The 25,965-nt window shown below is 36.7% G+C and overlaps 1 protein-coding gene across 1 annotated transcript in view; it reads right to left on the bottom strand.

Annotated features, from left to right (window-relative positions):
- Window positions 1-25,734, bottom strand: part of TES (testin LIM domain protein) — a 36,960-nt gene extending 11,226 nt beyond the window's left edge. The window contains exons 1-4 of the mRNA XM_087969308.1: window positions 25,137-25,734; window positions 10,371-10,456; window positions 8,635-8,887; window positions 7,178-7,513 (exon numbers count right to left, since the gene is read on the bottom strand). Of these exons, the coding sequence (XP_087825434.1) occupies window positions 7,178-7,513; window positions 8,635-8,887; window positions 10,371-10,456; window positions 25,137-25,163 (702 nt within the window). The 5' untranslated portion in view covers window positions 25,164-25,734. The remainder of the gene's footprint in view (window positions 1-7,177; window positions 7,514-8,634; window positions 8,888-10,370; window positions 10,457-25,136) is intronic.
- Window positions 25,735-25,965: the final 231 nt, after the last annotated feature.

Genomic DNA, 25,965 nt, shown 5'->3' with positions numbered 1-25,965 from the left:
TTTTTCTTTTTTCTTTGGAAGTCCAATTTCTACATTTGCTTTTTTTTTTTTAAAGGGAAGGACTTAAAAGCCTTTCCCCCCCCTTTCCTGGTATTTTTCTTTTTTCATCTACCTTTCTGGTTTATTCTTATGTACTTTTTTCTATTTGAGACCTTTCAATTGGATTAAGGTGTTGAAGAACCTGAAGAATTTTTCCTTTTCCTTTTTTTCCTCTTTTCTTCTTAAGCCTTTGTCTTCATCTAACTATTGATTGGATTAAGGTATACAAGAACCTGAAGAAATTTTGTCCTCCCTTCTTTTTTCTTTCTTTTTTTATTATTGGGCTTCTTTTTTCTACTATTTTTATTTTGAACTATAATTGGTTACTTCACAATTGGATTAATGTTTAGAAGAACCTGAAGATTTTGACTTGCTTAAAATGAGTAGGAAATTTACAGCTCCTGGTTCTTCAACTTCTACTTCTTCCTCTCCACCATCTGGAGGACAACGTTCAATACAGACAATGTTAAAGGAAGAAAAAGAACAAGAAAAAGTGACTCTGCAGATGATTATGCAAGGAATTCAAAATATTCAAGCAAGATCAGAGAATATTGAAAAGAGAATAGAGAACATTGAACAAAGAACAGAGAACATTGAACAAAGAACAGAGAACATTGAACAAAGAACAGAGAACATTGAACAAAGAACAGGAAAACTGATGAAAAAGTGGAGAACATCCAACAAATGATGTTGAAGTATGATGAGAGATTCCAAAAATTGAAGAAGAAGATAAACAAAGAGACAAGAAGATTGGAGATATTGATAATAGATTAACGGTGGTTGAACAAGATAAAAGTGGTATGTTGAGATGGGAGATGGATAGATCAGAATTCTATGTTAGATTTCAAAACATAGAGGAAGAAAAAGGACAAAACGTAGCTGAGATAATGATAGAAATACTGGCTGAAGCTTTGGAAATAACTCAAGAGAAGATGATGGATGGAATAGACGAAGTCTATCGAGTTTTCACAAGATATGCGATGAGAAATAGCCTACCAAGAGAAGTTCACATTAGATTTACAAAGAAAGCCATTAAAACGCAAATATTGCAAGTGGCAAAAGAGAAAACATTGAAATACAAAGACAAGAAGATTGTGGTCTTGAAACAAATACCCAGAAGAGTGAGAGAGATGAGAAGAGAATACCGATTCCTGACTAAAATGCTACTTAAAAAAGAGGTGAATTATAGATGGCTGATTCCAGAAGGTTTAATGTTCACATGGCAAGAACAGAGACACAGAATTGACTCAATTGAGAAAGCGGAATTATTTTATACAGAATTTTTTGGAGGGAAAAAGGAAGAGGCAGAAAAAGAGATCTCACTAATTGAATTCCAAGAGGACTGCCAACTGGCGACTGAAAAAGAAGAAGGTGCAGTAGGTGGAAAGGTGGAAGCCAAAGAACAACGTGAACTAAGATCTACGAGAGCTGCTAAACCTAACTATAAAATATAACCATGGAAGAGAAAAAATTGATTACAATTAATATAAATGGACTTAACTCAGCCATTAAAAGAAGGAAAACCTTTCATAAATTAGAGAAATTAAAATTTGATATAATTTGTCTACAAGAAGTACATATTAAAAAACAATATGAACGATTGTTGGTACAGACAAAATTAGGGAAAATATTTACTTCCTTGACACAATGTAAGAAAAGAGGAGTGGTTTTATATATTAAAGAGACCACCCCAGCAAAATTGATCTATACCAATGATGATGGAAGAATATTAATGGTGGAAATAATGGACAATAATATGAAAACACTCCTGATTGCAATTTATGCTCCGAATGACAAACAAGAAGAATTTTACAAAAAATTACACATGAAAATAATTGAACTGGACTATGCTAATATAGTTATGATGGGAAATTTTAATGGAATTGTAGACAATAAATTGGACTATACAGCACAGAAAACAATAAAGCAAAACAGAAAGACTCTCCCTAAATCTTTTTTTAAAATGGTAGATGAAATAAACTTAAAAGATACATGGAGAGAAAGAAATGCTAAAACTAAACAATACACCTTCTATTCAAATAGACACTTATCATGGTCCAGAATAGATATGATATGGATGTCAACAGAATTAATAAGTAATACTCAAGAAATAAATATTGAAACAAGTACTTGGGCAGATCACAATCCAATGACAATTAAATGGAAAGGACAAAAAAGAAGATCTAGATGGACATTAAATAATAATATTTTAAAGGAAAAAGACTTCACACAGCGGATGGAGAAAGAACTGGCTTTTTTCTTTAGAGAAAACAAAAAAGAAGATACATCAATCCAGAATGTATGAGATACAATGAAGGCATATGTTAGAGGCTTGATAATAGACTATACAAGGAAAAGGAATACTATGAAAAGACTAGTCTCTAAGGCCCTAGAGGATGAGCATAAAAGACTTGAAAAAGAGCTGCAGAAAATGCCACAGAAAAAGGACATCAAGCTAAAAATGGATATAATTAAACACAAAATGGGTCAAATAGAAAAAGAAGAATTAGCACAGAAAATTAGAGGTGCTAAACAGAACTACTTTGAAGACGCAAACAAACCAGGTAGATGGTTAGCATACAAATTGAGAAAGGAGAAAGAATCAAGGAAAATATTGCAATTAATAGATGACCAAGGCCAAGTTTGCCATGGTAGCAAAGAGAAGAAGGAAATCATTCGAGACTTCTATGGGAAATTATATATGCAAGAGAATATTGATGAGGAAAGAGTTAAACGGTACTTACAGAATGCTAATCTACCCCAGATACCTAAAGAGATTGAAACAATGTTAGAAAGCAATATAAGATGATGGAGTTAACTGAAGCACTCAAGAAGCAAAATAATGGAAAGGCACCAGGCCCAGATGGACTTCCGGCAGAATTTTATAAAACATTACAAGAATCGTTGAATCTTCCATTGCTAGAAGTTATGAATGAAGTTATGTTAAAGAAGAAGATACTTAAATCATGGTCAGAATCCTATATTACACTTGTTCCAAAAGAGGAGGCCGACCCATTACAAATTAAGAACTATAGACCTATTTCTCTACTAAATGCAGATTATAAAATCTTTGCTTCAATATTGGCAGAAAGACTTAAAAAATATTTAAATAATTTTATCCATCCTGATCAAAATGGATTTCTGCCAAAGAGACAAATCAAAGACAATATGAGAGTAATCTTGGACACTTTGGAATACTACGAGGCACATCCTGAAAAACAAATGGCCCTGATATTTCTAGATGCACAGAGGGCATTTGATAATGTGAATTGGCGATTCATGTTATTACTGTTGGAACAGATGGGTTTTGCTAGAAAATTTATTCAAGCAATAGAAGCTATATACTATAAGCAAACGGCAAAGGTAATGATAGAGGGAGAACTGACAGGCTCTATCGATATAAGAAAAGGAACAAGACAAGGGTGCCCACTATCACCCTTGCTGTTTGTGTTAACTTTGGAAGTGCTAAACAGAAATATTAGAGATGAAAAGAATATAAAAGGGATGAAAATCAAAAGGAAGAATTTAAGTTGCAAGCATTTGCAGATGATCTGGTTTTCATCTTAGAAGACCCTTTAGAAACCGCATCAAAATTGATAGAAAAGATAGAGACATATGGAAAGGTGTCTGGTTTGAAAATAAATAAAGATAAGACAAAGATCTTGACAAAGAATATGCTATTAAGACAAAAGGAAGAACTGGCAGACCTATTGAAAATTCAGGTCACGAATAAGATTAAGTACTTGGGGATATATTTGACAGCAAGATGTAGTACATTAAAAGAGAATAATTATATCAAACTTAAACAGCAGATAGCACTAGATTTGGTGAAATGGGAAAATTTACAACTGTCACTAATAGGGAGAATTTCAACAATCAAGATGAATATACTACCCAGAATTTTATATTTGTTTCAAACAATTCCAATTAGGCTTGGAAAAGACTACTTTGAAGATTTAAGTAAAATTGTGTTGAAATATATATGGCAAGGTAAGAAAGCGAGAATAAAGTTAAAACTTTTGCAAGATGCTAGAATTAGAGGAGGATTTGGTTTCTTAATTGGGAGTTGTACTACCAAGCTACAAATCTGATGTGGGTTAAGGAATGGATAACACTAAGAATTACTAGATTGTTGACATTAGAAGGACATGATTTTTTGTTGGGGTGGCATGCTTTTTTATGGTATAAAGGAACTAAAACACAGGGGGTATTTTAGAAGACATTATATATGGGAGTCTCTGTGGTTAAACTGGGAGAAGATTATAAGACAATGTTATTTGAAAATTCCAGTCTGGTTATCGACTATTGAAGCATTTTCTTATCCTATAATATACCAAAAGGAACAAACAGTTAGATATGGTGAAATATTGAATGAAAAGGGTGAACTTAAATCTATGCAAAATCTAGATGAACAAGGTATAAAGATGAATTGGTTTTCATATGCACAAATACATTCAAGGTATGATAAAGTTTTTAAAACAGGAGGTTTCTATGATAAACTGACTGACTTAGATAAGATTTTGACAGGTACTGATGAAAAGGTGATTAAAAAATTGTACGGATATTTAATAGAAATTAAATTAGAAGAAGAACAAGTTAAAGAAACTATGATTGCTTGGGGGAAGAATTTTGGATATGGGATCGATTTAGAAAAATGGCAAAAATTGTGGTCTCAAAATTATAAAATGACAATGTCAACAGCATATAAAGAAAATTTGTATAAGATGTTTTACAGGTGGCATTTTCCCCTGACAAGAATAGCAAAAATGTTCAAGAATAAATCCGAAAAATGTTGGATATGTCATCAGACACCTGGCTCATATTACCATATGTGGTGGACTTGTGCAGATGCTAAAAAATACTGGACTAAAATCCACATGTGGTTGGAAAAAATGACAAAAAAACATATAGACTTGAAACCAGAGATATTTTTATTGGGAATTTTACCTGAAATATATAGTAAAGACTTGAAATACCTGATTGTAAATGTATTAACAGCGGCTAGGATTGTATTTGCTAAAAACTGGAAAAATGAGAAAATACCATCACAGGAGGAAATCATTAAGAAAATATTGGAATGTGCTGAAATGAGTAGATTGACATTTGAAATCAGAGAACAAGAGGATAAACAATTTTATAAAATTTGGGATCTATTCTATCAATGGTTAGACAATAAAATACAGTAATGAAATACGTAGACTTTTAGAAAATAACAAATATATAAAGACGTACTTTTTTCTTATTATATCTACAAAATGATTGTAGGATAGATTTGGGATGATAATATGAACGGTTATAAAATAAACTAAGTAAATTATGATTATCTTGTAAAACATGAATGAATAAAAGTATAGTCAAAGGATTGACTAATTATGATACTAAGGTATTTAATTTTTGATTGACAATATGAGATCATATGCAATGTAATTGTAATCGAAGACTACGAAATGGAAGCACAAAACAACTTGTAAACCAACCGGCACACTGTATGTACACCTATGGAACATAGCTTGATGTTTTTATGTTTTGTTTATTTATGTTTGTTTTTAAAAACCAATAATTTTTTTTTAAAAAAAAATAGCTTGCTCTGTCAAAATTAGTAGGGTAGTTGTTCCCTCCTTGGCAGTTCTTTGATTAGGTTATTGTTTACTGCTTGATTGTTTGTCTGAGTTGATAGTTTCTTGATTAGGGTATTGCTTAGTGCCTTTTGTCTGGTATTAATCCTGGTGTAAATTTCTGCCTATCTGGGTAATAATTGCTGGTCTTTTTTTGTATCCTTTTTAGCTTTTGTCATTTTAGTCTCTTGGGGTCTCTTTTAGACTCTTTTAATCCCCTTTGAATGATGTACAAATGTAATTTAGCTCCATGTTCCTGTTTGATGGCTGGTTTGTCTGAGGTTTCCAGAATTCTCTAGTGTTTTTAGATCTAGTTTGGTCTAGAATCTCAAGTTTTCCAGTTGAAGCTATGCTTGAGATTGTTCATGTGCTAGTCACAACTAGGTAGAGCACTCAGTTTGGATTTCAGAATATGATAATATATTTAAATTAGGAAGCAGATATTTGAAGTCCAAATACCAGGTTACCAAAAGTTTCATATTTTCTCCCACCTCAGCCAGAAAGTCCGCCCATGAGCATCAATAAACGGGAGGGAGGGATTGCACCTGTGTCTGTATAGCACACTGGCTTTCTAGTGTATCTGTTTTCCTGACTCATTGATTGAAACAAACAATGGGGAAGTTGTAAATTCAATTTTAAAGTGGAACCAAAGCACCTTCTTTTTAAATTAAGTGGGAAAAGAGGAAATAAGATTGGCTTTCTTTTGTTGGTTTCCATTCAATGGTCAATTTCCTCTCTACGCCTCTAGGGAGATTTGTTTTCCTGCAGAGTTATTAGTTTTCCTCTTGAAAAACACTGAAAAAGAAATAATACAGCACACTACTTTGGGGGAACTAATGGCTCTCATCTATATATAGTTCACTCACTAGCAAAAGACAAAATATTGATCTCCATGCAGATCTCCAGTTGGGCATGTTATATTAATATTATTGTAAGAGCACTGCATGGTTGACTTGCTCTCTGTTGCTGCCCAGAAGATATTGTAATTATGAAGTGGATATTTTGGCTTAGCTTTTTGAATTTTTTTTTAAATGAGGCTGTCTAATACATGGTGACTGCCTCTAAAGATATTTAAGCAAATCATGCACTGCTATATCTCAGTTACTTGTTAAAAGAAAGATTTTTGCACTGAGCTTGGGGCTGGCCTAGGTGATCTCTAAGGTCATTTTTCCATTAAAGTCTAACCAGTAGTAGAACTTGTCAGATTCTATGAATCCCTCTTCCATCAGTAATCACCAATCTTTTATTGGCTTTTACCATAGGCTTTTATTTTTGTTCTACCAATTTTAGTTTGCAGAAACCACCCCCTTAAAATAATAGCATCTAAAGGGATAAGATTTGATGCAAATTTGATGCAAACAAAAACTTCGTTTCTTTTTTTTTTTTTAAAGAGGCAAAGTTATAATACATTCCATTGCAAATACAGGAAGCACATTATGAGAGACTAAACATCCAAATAATTTATTTTCTTTGATCTGCTTTTGAACACTCACGCTCAACGTACACATACATCGCCCACTTACATATTGAGGTCCTTTCTGACCCGCCGGTTTGTCTTCCATGGCTCCAACAGTAGTGGGGGTTCCTTTCTCGCCATTACTCAGGATATCCTTCTCCCCGGCTTTCCCTTCCAGTTCACTGGGAAGTTTGACATCACCCACACCCAGTGCTTCAGTCTTGTATTTCTTCACAAACTGCTCCATCTGCTTCACCTCATTAGGTGTCAGCTCGTGGCACTTGGAAGGGTCCTGATCATGAGCAGGCAGCTGTTTGGCCAACTGTTTCTTGCGGTACTGAGCCCCTTCCGAGCCAGCCACGGGCTGTTTCTCCTTTGGAAGCATCTGCATATAGTGCCTCGCCTAAAGAGTGAGGAGAGAGGGCTAGAATTAATGGTCCATGGGATTCCAGCTTTCTAAACAAAACAAAACAAAAAGATGAGATGAGATTGAGGAGTGCTCTGTACAAATTGCTCATCTTCAGGGGAAACGCAGATCAAGGTGTGCATGGGGGAGATGGAGCTGATGAGCCAGGAATTCAGATTTAAAGTTATAAAAGTATGGCTTTCCTCCATTGCCACTCAGAGCTAACATTGAATACTTTTAGTTGTTGGTTAGCTTTTATCCTAACTATGATTTGCTATTGGTTTCCTGACAACAGAAGGATTATTTTCTCACAACAGAAAAAGGATTGTTTTTCCTAAGGACAAAATATAACACATCTGACAAATATCTTCACCAGAGTTTCTTAAATAATCCCTAAAACCTAACCCTTTAAGGTTTACAAGGGCTTCTGTTTTAGATCACCCAGCGTGACATTATATAAACTGAGGATTGAAGCACTAAAATGAAAAAAAAGAAAAACCCCAACAAGGCTATCCAACTATCTCGCCTAGAACAAGCATTTAATAAACCAGAGGGAGCTTTTTCTTTTGGTTGACAATACTGAATTTAGTCTGACCATATACAGTAACAGAAATGTGTGTGCTTGAGTGCTATTCCTCAGCCTTTAAGTGATGACATAGGTTCATGGATTTTTTCCCAGTGTGGTGTCCCATTTCAGGATGTCATTTTAAAATGGTTCATTTGGGGGACTCATAAATTATCTCAAGTGTCTGGGATGCCTCCAGTGTAATACTTACTCCTAATTAGGAACACAAACTCACATCCCCTTCCTTCTTAGCCTCACTCAAACACCATTATTACTCTTATGTCCGTGCTGCAAACTAATTGCACTTGGCTGCTTGAAGAGAAACTTGCACAGGAAAACCAGGAAACGAAATCCTTCTTATCTGCATATACAATTATGAATTATAGCTGAGACAATTTTGTCATTTGCATATAACATTCCTTATATATACTTCCTGCCCCACAAAAGAGACTATTCTTGACTTGCTTGTCTCCTCCCAACTTCACCATAAGCAGAAAGGATAACTATTCCTCATTAACATATGAGTCTTTATGATCGTAAGCCGGTATCTCACCAAGGTTTGATTCTGAACAGGAGGTGCCCATTCGTAAGTTACTGTATTGATGGACACATTCTTCTTGGCTGTTACAGGATTAGTCAGGATCATTACATTACGCTTATACATGGGGATACCATCGGTTTTCAGCTTTGCAATTAGAGTTGTATACTTTGTATCCTCAAAAAGTTTCCCCACTTTGCGGTCATCTTCATTACTGGTGGGAATATCATGTTCCTCTTGGCCACACTTGCAATTTCGACATATTTTTCTAGGTTCAAAAGAGAAGCATAATTTAGACAACATAGATACATGAAAACAGAACTGGTCTTGCAGAACTTATTCAGCCCAGCAGAATCCCAGTTTACTTTAATTCTAGCACTAAAGATTTTATCTAGTTGGATAATGAAATGTCTGCAAGAAAACAAGCAAGTTCAGAGAGCATTCAGGACTCCATAGTTCAACCCTGAGCGACAGATATATCTTCTATGGTCATCTAATGAGTCTTGAAAAGGACTTGTAAGTAGCACCCAAATTTCAGAACTTGCCCTTATGAGATGTCGCACGAGTTTCTTATTTGTTCTGTTGTTAGCAGGAGGTTAAATTGGATTTTTAACACAAAGACACTATTTTTGAATTGAACAGTTATATAAGCCTGTTAAATAAATAAAGTTATATATAGGCAAGAATGAAACAGCATTGGATGTTTGTTGTTCTATAATTTAAAACTACCAATTTTATTGTATTTTCTCTATCTTGAGTTTTTATAACACACTTAACTGATTTTTGTCTCAATTTACACATTTTAAATGATAGGTTTTCCTTCTAAATTATATTTCATTACAAAAGAGTTTATATACTGTTTCCCAATTTACATCCAAACCATTAGGAAAGTAATGGTTAAATTTCAGCAAAATTTAAAAGGAACTGTGTTGATAATAATTTTAATTTAGGTCAGCATCTTCCAAGGCAAAACAGAACTATTCAAAACTACCAATTCTCAGATTAAATTGTTATCATTAATTTGGGAACAGCATTCCTTTCACTGACAATAGGCACCCAACAGTGGACTATGGATCTACCTCCGCTTTCTGCTTGAGGTCGCTCTGAAGTTCTGCTTGATCACTGTAACCAATCTGATCCAGCAGTTATATTTTTATGTTTTTAATTATTAACAGCAGTTTGGAATCCCTTCTGCACAACACAAATCTCCCCAGTTTTCTGAAAATGCTCAAGAATATAAAGGTTTTATTCACATCCTTCTTTCTACGATGTGAGAAGCAACAGCGATTCCAACATCTGAAAGCACTGAAGTACAGTTCCAGGCCATATATGGTCCTGGAATACAGTACTAAACTGGATACCTTATCCCAAAAGAAATGTAATGATCACAATTATGCAGTTAAGGCCTTTGACATCATTAGACACATACCAGTAATTTAAATTCCTCAACTGGTATGTTAGGAACTTTTGTTATAACTAAATGGAGAAATTTTGTGTTTTTTTCCTCATTCATAGAGGGGGAAAAAAAAATACTGTAACAAGTGTTATACTCCCACCTAGTGGGAAAGTATTAAATTGTAGGTTCTAAAGCAAATCATATACGTGTGTGTGTGTGTGTGTGTGTGTGTGTGTGTGTGTGTGTGTGTTGTATGCACCCTCTCTCTCTTCTCTTCCCCCCTCTCCCTCCCTCCCTCCCTCCCTCTTCTCCCCTCCCTCTCCCCTCTTCTCCAAGTTTCTATATAAAATTTTACCTCCAGAAATGTAGTTCAAATCCTTCACATTTATCTTTACATTTTAAACATAGGGCTCCAAATCCTTCTTCATGTCCTAAGCCCATCTAAAGTGAGAGAAGCAGAAAAGGGGAAAACCAGTTTTAGCATAATATTAGCATGATAGAAGTATTATTGTAAGGCTTTTACTGGTGTGGCCAAGAGTGGCATACTTCCAAAATAAAATTTAAAAACTTGCCACTTTGGCATTGCAATGAAATTAATCATGCTGTGGTGCTTTATTTGGGTCTCCATAAAAGATTATAATCACGATAAAGAAGTTAAAATGGAGAGAAAACATTCAACACATTTTTCTGGTAGCGGATGCTGGTATGTACATATACAACTGACACTTTTCCATTAAAGGCTAGATTTCAGAAGAATGAATACCCATTATTGGGCTGCCTGCACATTTAAGCATACCATGGTTAATTTTTGTTAATGTACAACTAAACTGATACTCCATACCTGAAAGAGTCAAAGTAGAGCATAATCTGTACTACAAACCAGATTAAAAAACAGGAAGTTGAGCACAGCAATATATCCTTGAAATAGTGGTAAAAGTTATGAGCAATATCTCGTTATATAAATAGTCATTGTTGTCAGCCATTCAGTTGTGTCCTACCCTCGGCCATTTTATGGATCAGCACTCTCCATGCATGTCCCTCTGCCTCACATTGACTCTTTCAGATCCGTCATGGTCATCTCGGTTGTCATCCTTGTATAGTATAGTAGCCCCTTCTCCATTATCTGATCTCTCCCCGAATGATTGACATTTTGAGTAAGTTAACTCTCATGACACGATCAAGGAATGACAACTTCTGTTTAGCAGTTTTTGACTTCAAGTGATATTTTTGGTGCAATAAAAATATAAATTTATAAACTACAGATTTTTACTATTTAGATTTTATTTTATTTAAATAGTACTTGCTATTAATTCAGCTTCGCCTTGTATGTTTCATATCTATAAATTTTTCCAAATAAAATTAAATCATTTATAATACGTTGCAAAATCCAACCAAATTCGGGTTGGAATTTAGGAAGCATACAGCTAGTCCTCATTTAGTCATCATAATTGGAACTGGCATCTTGGTGGTTAAGTGAAACGGTCACTCAATTAAACTGCAACGATGCTTATGATCTTACTTCATCTTTCCCTCAATTTACGGACTTGCAAAGGTTGAGAATTTGTCATTTTTATTATCGCCTTTGTAATTGTGAATCATTGCTAAGCAGGATATTGTTAAATATAGCTCTCATCAATTAGTAGCTGTCAGAAACCAGTACCAGTACCTATGAACAGTTAATTGGGCTGTTTATTTAGAGACAGAACAAGAAGAGAATGGTAGTTTCAGAGTTGCAAGATTGATATTAGCCTCATAGGATAACCAGATAACCAGATGAGGCAATTCTATTTTATTGTAGTGATACATTGACAGCTACTTGAAAATCTGAAAGTACGATTCTCTTTCTGCTCCTTTATTGCTTGAAAAACTAGGGAGGGTCTCTTTTGAGCCACTTCCCTCACTCACTATCCAGCCGTGGGCTATGCCGGGGGTCCCCAACCACCGGGCCCCAGACCAGTACCGGTCCGTGGAACATTTTCTACAGGGCCGCCGGTTTTCTGGGCGCCGCCATCTTGTTTCGATGAGAAAGTGCTTCCGGGTGAGCTTTTCCGGTTGGAAAGCGGCATTTGGGTCCTGAAGGAATCCTCGCGCCTTAGTTTCATTGAAGGGGGGGCGGCTTCGAATGAAACTAAGGCGCGAGGATTCTTTCAGCACCCAAGGCAAGGCGAGCCGAGCGACCGTCCCGAACCCGTCCCAAAGCTGCCCCGAAGCCCAACGACAAAGGTACAAAGGAGGAGTTGAAGGTGGCGGGGAGAAGCAGGGACGGCTGGCCGGCCGGTCGCTCGGCTCGCCTTGCCTTGTCATGCGTTCTGATGCCGGTACCAGGCCGTGGATCATTTTGTGATGCCGGTACCGGGCTGTGGCACAAAAAAGGTTGGGGGCCACTGGGCTATGCTATCTGACAGTTCGGTGGTAGCATCTCTTTGCTCAGTCTCCCAGGTTCTTTCTCACATATTCTCTTCTTGACTCTTTTTTTTTTTTTTAACAAATTTTATTCAGTTTTTCACATTAAAAAGAAAAATCTCTTTTTAGTGGACAACATATTTCCGGGTCATCACCTTTACATACAAATATGACAGCAATTATACATTCATATATGCATATTTAATTCTATTGTTACCTTTTCCATTCGAAATTTTCAGTAAGGAGAGAAACAAACACATTAATTCTGGCCTCTTTCATTAATCTCAATCGAAACATCTTTTTGTTTCATTTCAATTATTTCAAATATAATGTTTTTAATATTTATTTTAAAAAGAAAGATAAACAGTATGTGTTTGCCTAATAATAATAATAATAATAATAATAATAATAATAATAATAATAATAATAATAATAATAATAATAATGTTACCAATGTCTCTCGTTGCTTTTAATAGTCTATATTAACTTATTAATTTAGTTGGTTCTTTAGTCTGTCATATTTCCTTTCCATTACACATTCTTTTTATAAATTCTAGATTAATTCAAATTTTAACACTAAAAAAAAAACAAGTATAGGTTTCACCCCTTTTACTGCTTTGAGTGTGACACCTCAATGATTAAAATATACCTTTATTCCCTCATCTTGATTCCCAATAAACCATTATTTTTAAGAAGTTACAATAATAATCATTACATCTTTTCATTTAGATTCCGCAGCATATTTCCCCCCCTTGATTTTTAATAAGAGTTATCAGTATCTATATTACCCTATTTTCTAAATATTTTTAATTGCAGAAATATTATTACCCCTTGTCACCCTACAGAATCCCCTTTTTAATTCATCAACCATTATCTCTGAAAAAACAATTTCTTTTCAACATTTTACTATTTCCGTATTTCTTTATTTCATGCACCTGTTTCTTACTGCTTCTCCTCCCCCTCTTTTTCCCATATCTTTTCTCATTCCAATTTATATCCCTCTCTTTCTTAATATCTTCCTTTCCCCTTTTCTGCTGGGTCTTTCTGCCTTTCCTGACTTCACAGGTATTCCCCCTTTTGATTGCCTTCTTAAATCTCAACTTTTTAACCTTCCTTCTTTCCCCACTTCTTTGTAGTGTTCTTTGTGTTAATTGTCTATTTAAGATGTCTTCTCCTTAAGTCGACTCCTCCTCCTCTGAAGCTCTTTCTTCTTGTTCTTCAATCGCCATTTCCATTTTTTCTAACACAGAGCAAAGTGATTCGCCTCTTTCCTGTAATAATTCTCTCATATTTTTAATTCCCAAAGAGATATCATCATTACACACTCTTATATTTTTTGATCATTAAAGTCCACAAAAAAACCACTTTTACTTTCCTTTTTTCTTCTTTCAATTTTCTAAATTTCTCAGTTATTCCAGCCCAGGGTCTATGCCAAAAACATCAATCAATCCCACAGTCAGTCTTTCCTTGTTTTTTTCTTTATTCTAGTTCTGCTTTCACTTTCTAAGATTCTTACTTTGTTTTAATATTTCTTTAGTGTTACATCCACACAAGTTCATTCAGAAACAGGATGCTTTCCTTTTTATTCGAGCTCAAGTTTTTGTCAAAAGGTGGCACTCTCCATTATACAAAGTCTTCACCTTTTTCTCCTATTTTTTTGTTTAGGGTTTTTCGAACCTCAATATTCCAGCACAGTCCAGTCTCCAATTTGTAAACTTTATTATTATTATTTTTTGACAATCTTAAGTCCAGCTTTATTTTATGCCTGTTTACTCCCAAAATATTTTAGTCCAATTTAGTTAAATCTTTAGTTCCAGCTTCTTCCTTTCTCGGTTCGAATCCCCACTTAGCTGTCAAAAATATTTTCTTATTTTTTTTCCTGTGCCTTTGTAATTTCGCCGCTCACTTTTCTTTTCTTAAAAATTCCATGTTACCTTAATCCCGGGGTACTTTTGTTTAGTTGTATTGCCCAGTTGTCCCGGTTCAGATGTTATCCACCTCTTTTTTCCCTCCTGCACAAATCTTAATCCAGCTGAGTCCTCCTCTTCGGGGTGGCCATTTTAAACCACCGCTGCAGTCATCTTTGGGGGGGAAAGACCAAGCCCAGGGGGGGAGATGCGGCTCCCCTCAACTTGGCTTGTGGCTTCCCCTTACTCCGCCACCCCTCCAAGGCAGCTTCAGCCCCTAATCATAATGATCGGGGCTCTCCAATGAAAGAGCACGGACCATAGCCACAGAGAGTCGTGATCTACGGTCCGTCAGCGAGGAGGCTTCACCTTCTTCCCTTGATTCTTGACTCTTGATGAATGTATCTTTTCTTTTATGTACACTGAGAGCATTTGCACCAAGACAAATTCCTTGTGTGTCCAATCACACTTGGTGTGTCCAATAAAGAATTCTATTCTATTCTATTCTATTCTATTCTATTCTATTCTATTCTATTCTATTCTATTCTATTCCATTCCATTCCATTCCATTCCATTCCATTCTATTCTTATTTCTATTTCTATTCTACTCTCATTTACGTCAAGCCACCATAATCCTTTTATCTGTGAATTGTAAAGGGGCCTTCTGAATGGTTTTCACATCAAAAGGCATTATAAAGTAATTATCATAGCTAACTCTAAATTGTGTAGATAAATACTTAACAAAATCAGTTAGGACTCAAAAAAGATTCCCCACTCCATCCCAGGATGGAGCTATAATTTTGGTCACTATCCCACTATCATCTTTTCAGGGACACAAATCATCACAAGCGAAATAAAGAAAATCCTTTGTGGTCTATGAGGTGCTGAACCACACAACTCTGGAATCAGCACATTGTGTTTAGCAATACATTTATAGCATTATAACGTGAATTGAACTGTATATTAAATAGCTTATAGCACAAACTGTTATAAACAATTTATAGCATAACATAAAATGAATTGTTTGGATGCTATATTGTTTTAAATTGATTTATTGTAATAATTGTTATATTTATATATTACTGTTTTTAATAGATTTTAACCAATACAGAAAAGCAACAGTGATTAACAGTCTACTATTTCCTTAATTCAGCCAATTTCCTTTGCAGTGGCAATGATTAATCCATCCTCAGCATAAAATGTGTGTTATAATTGCTATAAACTATAGATTGGACTGACATGGAATTATTTCTGAACACAAAAACTAATCTTCCAACATATCCAAAATTATAACAAATTGGCCCATGCAAGGGCCTAACAGAGGATGGAATCAATTTCTCCATAAATGGAATCATGGAAGAAACGAAGATACATAGGTCATTTGAGATGTTGCCAGAAGAGATGTCTGTATGTCAGTTGCTAAAAATTCTAAAAACATCTGGCATTTTAAACATGTCCGTTCCGATTTTAAACCCATCGGCATATGAAAGGCATTATAAGCAGACTGATCGAAATCATCTGCTTCACAGTGTCTCCATGACTAAAATATTACTTCAGAGCCAAGTGTTGTAAATGGTTACAGACAGCCTAATGTTTGAAGAAACAAAGGGCTTGCTTTAATCAGTTTGGAATGCTTTTTTTTTTTTTGGGGGGGTCAGCACTGGCTGACTTCTACATTAAACTGCATTGTCTTCAGTCTGCATCTGGCCTCGCTCAAATTACTCTCACCTTGACTTTTGCATGGAAGATATGCTGCCGTGTTAAGCTAGGTATTCTTAGCTTAACATGGTTGGTTTTACCTCAGCCCCAAAAATCAGCCTTCCCAACAGATTGCCCTCCATGCTGCTTCCTGGGAGCCTCAAGGAAATTACAGAGTAACATTGTGAAACCATGAAGCAACCCTTGACTTCTGCAAAGATAGAACTTGGGGGTCCCAGTTAGTCTAGGCTGGGCTGATTTTGATAGGAAGTGCTGTTTAAGAGGAAAAGCATCATAACCAGCATCCTGTCCTCAGTTGGATGGCCGTCATTTGTACAAACCCAGACTACACATCTGCTTTACAGTCTACAATAAATTGAACTCCTTTATTTTCCTATCCTTACCGCTTCAATCCTGGCCGGCCTTTTCCACGAGGGAGGGCAGGGCTGTCGATTTGCTGCAAATCCCAGATCACAGCCACAGACACTGAAACCATCACATGTCCTGCCATGAAAGACTACAGAAATGATAGTGACACCAAAGCTCCACAAATCCCATTTGAACATCGTGGAGCAAACCATCTGTTACTGCAGGACTCTCTTATAACTTTAGAGAGCTAGAAATACTGTATATAAGCTTATGCCCATGACAGGTAGTCCTTGAGTTATGAATGGAATGGAGCCTGCCCATTCCATTCATAACCCAAGGATTTGTGGGAGTGAATCTCGTACTTTGAACGAGATCACACCCTGCTTTCGCCCACACCTTCGATAATCGTTAAGTGCCCAAGGTATCTCGGGGAGGGCTAGTGATGGAACAGGACACTTACTTCAGACCACCCAAGGCCTCTCCTGATCCACAGATACCTTATTCTCCCTCCCCTGGGTCCCCACAATTGCTTTCCCCCCAATCTGGCCGCACCAGGTACTTACCTTATGAAGATGTGTCTCCTCTCCAGCCTGTTTCTTTGCCTGCTTTTTCCTTTTTCATCAGCAAACAGCTTCACGAGGCCTCTGGTGATGAAAAAGGAAGCCCGGAGGGCTGCTCATGGCCTTCTGCATCTCCTTTTCATCGCCTGAGGCCTCATCAAGCAGATCTCTAGTGAGCAAGGAGGCCCGGAGGGCCACATATGGCCTTCTGGGCCTCTTTTCTCATTGGCAAAGTGCTTGAGGATTGCATCCCTTTAGGCTTCAGCAGTCCTTTTCAAAAAGTCTTTGCCGGTAGAAATAGAACTTTGGAAGGACGAGCCTTCCCCTCCCAAGCTCTGTTGTTGCCAACAAAGGCTTTTTGCAAAGGGCGGCCAAAGCCTATAGGGCGGCCAAAGCCTATAGGGATGCAATCTCCCTGCTGGCTTTGGCAAATGGAGGGAAGGCCTGAAGGACCAAAGCTTTCCCTCCATTGGTAAACTTCCAGGCCTCAATTTGTAGAGAATAGAGGCCTAAAGTTCAAGATCAGTGGCACAAAATCTCACGCTACTGATCACAGGATATCACGGTATGTTAGGCCTCTTTTCTCTGTGAATGCACTGAAAACCTGAAGAAAAGGAACTAGGCAAAGAAACAGACAGAGAAGGAGATCTTTGCAAGGTGAGTCTCCACCAGTAAAGTGCCTGTGAAGACCCAGCTGGGGGAAGGAATAGGTGGGGCGAATGTTGCAGAGCCTATGCGGTCGTTCGTAAGAGCGAACAACTGCTAAGGTGCTGCCATACTCAATTTCAGGACTTGTTCGTAAATGCTAGGGGGCACTTATCGTGTAACTTCATTCGCTAAGGGCACACTTGTAACCTGGATATTACCTGTATTTTCTTTTGCCCTGCAGAATAAAAAAATACTATCCAGCCCCTTCAGCCAGTTAGACTGCATTGTGTCTAGCATGTGTAGATTTCCCTGACCTTCTATGCCAAAATAAATAAGAAGCTTCTCAACAGTTTTTAAAGGCAGACTAATGTTGGCTGCATTGCACTAATCTAGAGGTGTGGTGATGAGTGCAGGAGTCACTGTCACAAAGACCTCTTATCCCAGGAAAATCTGCAACTGAAACTGCAATGAGTCCTACCCATAGTTTTTATCTACGGGTTTAGTGTGAACCCAAAAGTCACGGCTCCTCCCTGTCCAAAGTGATTACTAGGCCTGAAAGAACCCCAAGGCACAAAGAGTAATTCTGTTTTGCTTGGGTTCAGGTTCCAACTTGGTCTTCTTAATCTTGATTGAACTTTAGCAGCATCCTCCGTATGGCCTGGGTTTGTATTATAAAACTGGGTATCACTGGCAAACATGATACTAAAACCACAAACTGCCAGATGACCTTTCCCAATAGCTTCATGTAGAAAGCAGAGATCCATAGGGGAGCAGATCTCTCTTCTACTATCATTGACTGGTACAATCTGCTTAAGGGTGTCTGCCCTGCAGGCAGTCATAAAAAACGGTCATTCACTAGAGTGAACAATGCAATCTGGGTCTGGTGCCCAGGCCTGAACCCTAATTGATTGGTCCAAACAATGTATTCCATCTACGAAGCTCAATATGGATCTCCGAGTCACTGTCCAAACAAAAGAAGAAGGTTAGAGATTGAATTGTGTTGTCTAATAGGGATGGACCTTAGGAGGTCTCTTGAGGAGAAGATGCACCATTGCATCATGGCCTCTTTCAAAACCACATTTCCCCCTCTCTAAGCAAGTGTTAATAAGCTCTTGGTTGCAGGAAATCCCTTCCTCCCATCATGCAAAGGAGCCAGGGCTGAGGAACCAGTTTACAAATAGCCTACAGATAGTCAATGTCACCCTGCAGATGACCCTATTCACTTCCTCAGATAATATGCCTAGAGAATTTTCCAAGCACCAAGCTACACCTTGCCCATGTGGAGGTCCAGACTGAGTTTAGTCTGCATTCGAATTTTGTATTTTTGAAAGAAGGTTATAATTTAAAAAAAATCAACACTGCAATTTTAAATGCAATTTGCAAACTAGATATATCATTCATATATATACATATACATCACATAAACATCACTTATATATCACATATATATCATATATCACACACAGAGATGTATATAGATATGTACACACACACACACACACACACAGACAAAATTTATAAAAATAATGCATTTGTGGGATATATACTTTTTCCTTATTGCAATAAAGGCAAGAAAAGTTATTGCCTTCTTCGCATTTTTGAAAACTTGAGAGGGGGACCAAGAGGATGATAGTCTGGACAAATGTTAGCTAAAGCAAGGCTGAGGATGTGCAGTGCTCTCTGGAAAGTGCATTTCTACATGCAAACTCTATCCAATCCTGGCATCTTTTACACCAGTATTATTATTGAGCCATTATTCAGAAAGTTGGAGCTCACACAGCTAAATGTGGCCAAGGTCCAGAAGTGAAAGAACATGGTGAACATAAATAAAAACACTGAGAGATATATTGCTATTAAACACTATTTGAATATAAACACTATAGAGCCCTTCTTTGGTTCAATAAGGTTTTAAATAGATGAAAACAATGTATTACCTTGGTTTTGGGAATGAATATTTGGTTTCTTTTAAAACTTACCCTTTCATGTTATTATTTTATGCTCTTAAGTTATTTTATTAGGTTTCTTGCCTTGTAAGCATCACCACATAGTTCTTGCTTAGTTCTGCTTTAATAGAAGTCCAAGTATAGAAATAAATTCAGGGTTTTCTTATGATAATGCCACTTCTATAAAATAGCCTGCAAAAAGTTCTAAAGCAATTTTAAGTCTGTTAAGAAGAAGAGGCTTCCATTTGGCTTCACTTCAGACAAGTTGCACTGAATTCAACTTCAACCAAATGATGGCACTGAACCCAACTTCAGAGTCATTAAAATAGTGATTTTCATGTTTCCTTGTTTCCATGGTAGCAGCCACAAAGCAAGAAGAATTAAGAATAGCTCTGTGGAAACAATGAACTAGCACTTTGTAGTAAATGGAAGTCACAATTTTATTCTTATATGTTAAATAGCACTTGTGCTATATGATTATAGCCACTTGTGCTATACGATTAAGCATTTTTGACTCTCTTCATTTTAATTTTTCACACATTGAAGAATATTTATTTTCCAAAAAGAGTGGGACAGATGGATTGAACACCCTGTGCCAGTTTCTTCTTTCCTGAGATAAACTATGTAAGATTCCCATGCGAATTGACCCGTGTATGTGACCTGATGACGTATATGATGGAGGTCACCAATGTTACAGACGGCAACATTGACTCCAGCCTGGAACAAAAGCTGATCCAGGAAGCATTTAATAAAGGATGAACTGGATTGACCTTGGCTGATTTATGGTGAATGTGATGTAATATATGCTGGGTATATATAAAATGTCTATGTGCATAGACACACATGTACAATACACACAAATTCACATATTTGTATAAACATACTATATACAAAACACAGGCACAGCTTTTTAATTATATCCTGTACAATGGAAATAACTTTTTATTTGTGGAATAGATCTGACTAATTTTAAAGACATTCCTGGCATTTTAAAACATCTATAGAAATGGGTTCATTAATTACTGACCTTTACAACTGATTGATATTTAGGCTCTATCCTTCCAAACCATCTATTGCTTGGAACACACCCATTTTTCCCCTGAAAGGGATGATTCAAATTTATTGTTGAAAATCAACAATCTCCCTGAGATTGCATCAGTAAATTGATGTCATGCTTATGATCTTATCTTGGTCAAACCCTCCATACCTCTAAGATGACTTCACTGCATTACATACTATTAGATGAAATAAGACAATGTGAGAGACTCTATGGATTTTTTTCACAGGTAATTAGGCAAGGCATTTTAAACAATGTAGGTTCTGTACTTGAACTCTATGACATTTACTGCTGAAAGGTTAAGAATCTGTGGAAGATGATAGGAACATTCAGGATTTGAGAACATATTGTGGCTCCTCTTGTAAAATGGCTGCCATGGGGAAATAACTATGAAAAGTACAGATTTCTACCAGCCCCTTTTTTCTGCACTGCCCTTTGCAATTCTTCAGCTTACTTTCATCCTTTATCTGAGTAGTTCATAAATAAAGGCAAGTCTCTTTAAGCCCAACCTTAATGACTTTACAAACATATTAATGTAGGTATTTTGATAACAAAACAGAGGCAGTTTTATCACTTCCTTAGTGCAGTATATATTTTTGATTTTGCAATCTAGTCTACAACTTTGGAATCTTCTGGAGGTTTTCCACTTAAGTATTATGCTTATTTTTCTGACATAGCAGAGGTAAGTATAGTTACAAACCTACCAGTACATCATAGCAATCTAAAATAAAATGTTATACTTTGTGTAAGTTCTCTCTCATTATTTGAATTATATTTGATTAGCACACAGAAGACTGCTTTCAAAACAGCAAAAGACTGCTTTTAAAACAGCTTTTAAAACAGCAAACAATCCTCACTCATTATTTTACAGCTATTTGAGAAAAAAAAATATTTTCCCCAGTATTATTGTATTGCTAAAAGTTACTATAATTGATACATTTAATAACAAAATATGTTCTTGAATGTATTATGCATACACACTATGTGGTTTCTAGCTGGACGGGAATCACTCTCATAGATGATTGGTGAGATTGAAGATAGGCAAGACTGGGAAACAAGACTGCTCTATACAGCAAAGATGAATCTAATTTCTGGATACTTGGACAGCGAAAAGGCAAAATAGAATGACCTGACCAAACATAAAAACATTCAAAGGAAGATAGAAATCCAGCCGAGACAGATTAAAATGCTCCTCCAGAAAGCACATTTTAAAACAATTAAATCTACTGCCTCAAGATGAAACAAGGGTAAACAAAACTTGGGTTGTTTTAAATTCATGCAGGATTAAACCATCAGTGCCTTTAACTATGATGTCTAAGTATTGGAGAAAGCTGTCAGGTTCACAAGTAATACTACATCATAATGTAGCTGGTTTTATCTCAGTTGAGTTAAGTACAAGCCTCCCTGTTGCTGCTTAGTCTTAAATTAAAAAAAGTTATTCAACAAACTCTGATTTTAAAAAATAATGTTTTAGCATCGTATCTGAATCTCAGTCAGTTGCTGAGCACCATTTTATGGTGGGAAGAATATCACTGTACAAGTGTGCAGCTCTTGGGCTACAAATAAGCATCTAGTTTTCTTTATAGGAACAGGCTACGTAATTAATGCTAGGTATTTATAAACAACCAAATGTTTTGGAACCACAACTCACACCATCGTTCGCAGGGCTGGTAAGATTATTAACATGTATAGCTCAACAGCATTAGAGCTGTTTTTAACCTTTGACACAAGTGTTTGTCCTATATAGATTTTCCATACATTATTTTTTAAAACTCTCTTTTAGGAAATACAGGGAGGCGGGGGAAGATAAAGACTCCAATAGTCCCAGGACTTAATTCTTCTACATTCATTTTGACTTCTGCACCATTTTCAAGAGGGATAAGGAATTGCATTCCCCACCTTTTCTTTAGTTATAACCAGAAACGGTTGATAAAAATGGAATGTCTGACAAGCCATAATAACAAAGAGCTTTCTCTGCAAATTTCTAACATTTAGCATGCTCTATAAAGAAAATTCTCTGTAATTTTTATAAAGCACATTTCACAGATATATAATCAAATTTCTTTAAAACAAAAGCTTATACAGAAAACTGATGTAGCAAAGTCCATTGTTCAGATGCTTTTCCAGACGTCTGATTATATAATAGATCTAATGTTTATGCTGTTTACATGCTTGATATAGATGATAGATAGATAGATAGATAGATAGATAGATAGATAGATAGATAGATAGATAGATAGATATAGATATAGATATAGATAGATATATGGTATTCAGCATTGTTCGGGTATTTTCCCACGTCATAGTTGTGTTTTTAAAGTTGTAGCAACATTTTGGCAGAATCTCAGAATCTGAACACCATACATATAAATACCCGCGAAAATTTAAGAAAACAAACAAACATACATACATACATACATACATACATATATATGTTATTCAGTTTTGTTCGGGTATTTTCCCACGTCATTGTAGTTGTGCTTTTAAAGTTGTAACAACGTTTCAGCAGAATCTCATCTGCCATCATCAGGCTTCTGTGTTGTGTTCGTCTGTGCAGAATACAGAAGCCTGATGATGGCAGATGAGATTCTGAAACGCTGTTGCTACAACTTTAAAAGCACAACTACAATGATGAGGAAAATACCGAACAAAGCTGAATACCACATGTAAGTACCCGCAAAAACTTAAGAAAACAAATGTATGTATGTATGTATGTATGTATGTATTTGTTTTCTTAAGTTTTCGCGGGTACTTACATGTATGGTATTCAGCTTTGTTCGGGTATTTTACCACGTCATTATAGTTGTGCTTTTAAAGTTGTAGCAACGTTTCGGCTGTAAAAGTCTGACTCACGGACGAACACAATACAGAAGCCTATGTATATGTATATATATATATCAATCAGCTTTTCATATCCTGATTTCATATTTTTTTTCTGTTGAACAGCCCAAGGACTGAGGCCTTTTAAAGGACTTTGTATTGAGGACCACCGACAATTTCAACCAATACAGACACAATAGCAGCAACAAAGTCAGTAAAGAATGCTGCAGGACATATGATGTTTTTTTTCTCACCCCGCCTACCTAAATAGAGCAAAGCTTTTATCTGCCATCAGAGGAAGAAGTTTTCAATTTTAATATTCTCAAGATTTTGGCTTTGGGAAGATTCACCTCCATGTAACAATGTGATATAGCCAAAATTAAAGTCATCAATTGGAGTAAGGGATGACAAGTTGAACTATGTCAGTGTTTTTAACCTAATGTCTTAGAACTACAATAGGTATAACAAGATCAGCTCATCTAAAGTCACCAAAGCCAGAATCAAAAATTACAGAAAATGTTGACAATAAGTTAATATATTTATCATAGAAATGTTATGTCTCGATGTCTTTGCACCCAAGGAACTTTTGTTTCTGGAATCTTCCTGAGCAGACAGGCAGAAATTAAGATAGGCTTCTTTTTATGTTGGGAGGATTACCTCAGCAACTTTGTTCAGATAGCATTTTGAATCATATGTAAGTACGCAATTTTATGCCAAATACAGGCAGTTCTTGACTTAATACAGTTCACTGAATGCCTGTTCAAAGTTACGGTGGCACTGAAAAATGTGACTTATGACCATTTTTCACACTAATGACCATTACAGCATCTCCATGGGTCATGTGATCAAAATTCTGATGCTTGGCTTGACTCATATTTACGACAGTTGCAATGTCCCGGGATCATGTGATCCCCTTTTGTGACCTTCCGAGGAACAAAGTTAACGGGGAAGCCAGATTGACTTAACCACGATACTAACTTGACCACTGCAGTGATTCGCTTAACAACCGTGACAAAAAAAAAGGTCATAAAACGGGGCAAAACTCACTTCAAAATGTCTTGCTTTGCAACATAAATTTTGGGCTCAATAGTGGCTGTAAGTCAAAGACTATCCGTACCTCATTTCAACATTACTAACTGAAATAATTGTACATTATTAAGTGGTTGTAAGTCAAAGACTATCCGTACTTCATTTCAACATTACTGAAATAATTGTACATTATTAAGTGGTTGTAAGTCAAAGACTATCTGTACTTCATTTCAACATTACTAACTGAAATAATTGTACATTATTAAGGGTCACCCTCCACCATCCCCCACAACCATTTATATTTGGATTCGGCTGAAAGGGGTAGATAATTCCATGTAACTTTTATTTACAGGAGTGAACATGACTTACTTCTGAATAAATTTAATGATTGTATTGTATTAGACACACATTTATGTATCATTTATGCAGCCTCACCCCTTTAACCCAATCAACAGCCAGTCAACGAACCAACCCACCAAATAATGATTTCACTACAATAAAGAAAGCCGTCAATTTCTCTTTCCGAAACACTATCCTCGGAAATGGTGGGTTGCCAAATTCGAGATCACGTCAAAGGGCAAAGACAAGGAAAGACAAGATTCCGAGGGATCCACCCACGTTGCCCAGCGCGGACAGGTAACTTCTGATCAACTCCCCAGTTTCCTGATTCCCTGTTGTTCTCTTTACCTTCTTGATTTTGCTCTCCAAATCCATGTCGGGATCCTCAGCACAGACCACACGAGATTCCGGGACCAACGGCAACAGAGACGCCTTTTTTTTCTTCTCCCCTCTTCCTCCTCCACCCTTAACTGTCAGAAGGATGTGGTCAGAAAGGAAATGGGCTGCGCGAGATTGCTTCACACCGCTCGCTCCTCGACTCTTTTTTGCATCTCTCCAGCTGCTGCGGAGTAGAGTCAAAGAGGAGTAGTAAAGAGTCTTCCTGCGGCAGCGTAGGAAAGGAACAAAGGAAGCCCTGCAACCAATCGAAGTCCAGCAGCTTGCAAGTCTGATAGCCAATGGCTGGCCTTCCGAATACCTTTTGCTCCGCAGACGGGTTGGCTTTTTTGCTCGTGGGTGCAATTTCGCGTTGAACTGCGGGCGTTGAGTAAAACGCAAGTCGGAGCCTTGGCAGCGGGGTTGAGCTAACCCGGGACTTTTTTGCAGGGGTTTCTGAGTCAGTCAATGAATGGGGGTGTCAAAAGAAGGTCATGGCAAAGGTATTTGCTGACTCAGCCGCCCAACTCAGCCAATTGCTGCTGGTGCATTTGCTTCTTTCTTTCTTTCTTTCTTTCTTTCTTTCTTTCTTTCTTTTTCTTTCTTTCTTTCTTTCTTTCTTTCTTCTCTCTCTCTCTCTCTCTCTCTCTCTCTCTCTCTCTTTCTTTCTTTCTTTCTTTCTTTCTTTCTTTCTTTCTTTCTTTCTTTCTTTCTTTCTTTCTTTCTTTCTTGTTCTTCTCTTCTCTCTCTCTCTCTCTCTCTCTCTCTCTCTCTCTCTTTCTCATCTGAGACGAAGGAAAGG

Source organism: Notechis scutatus, chromosome 6 (genome assembly GCF_049901735.1).
Source record: "Notechis scutatus isolate UNSWTSFEM ecotype Mainland chromosome 6, rNotScu1.2, whole genome shotgun sequence".
Lineage (NCBI taxonomy): Eukaryota > Metazoa > Chordata > Lepidosauria > Squamata > Elapidae > Notechis > Notechis scutatus.
This window is presented reverse-complemented; position numbering and strand designations above follow the sequence as displayed.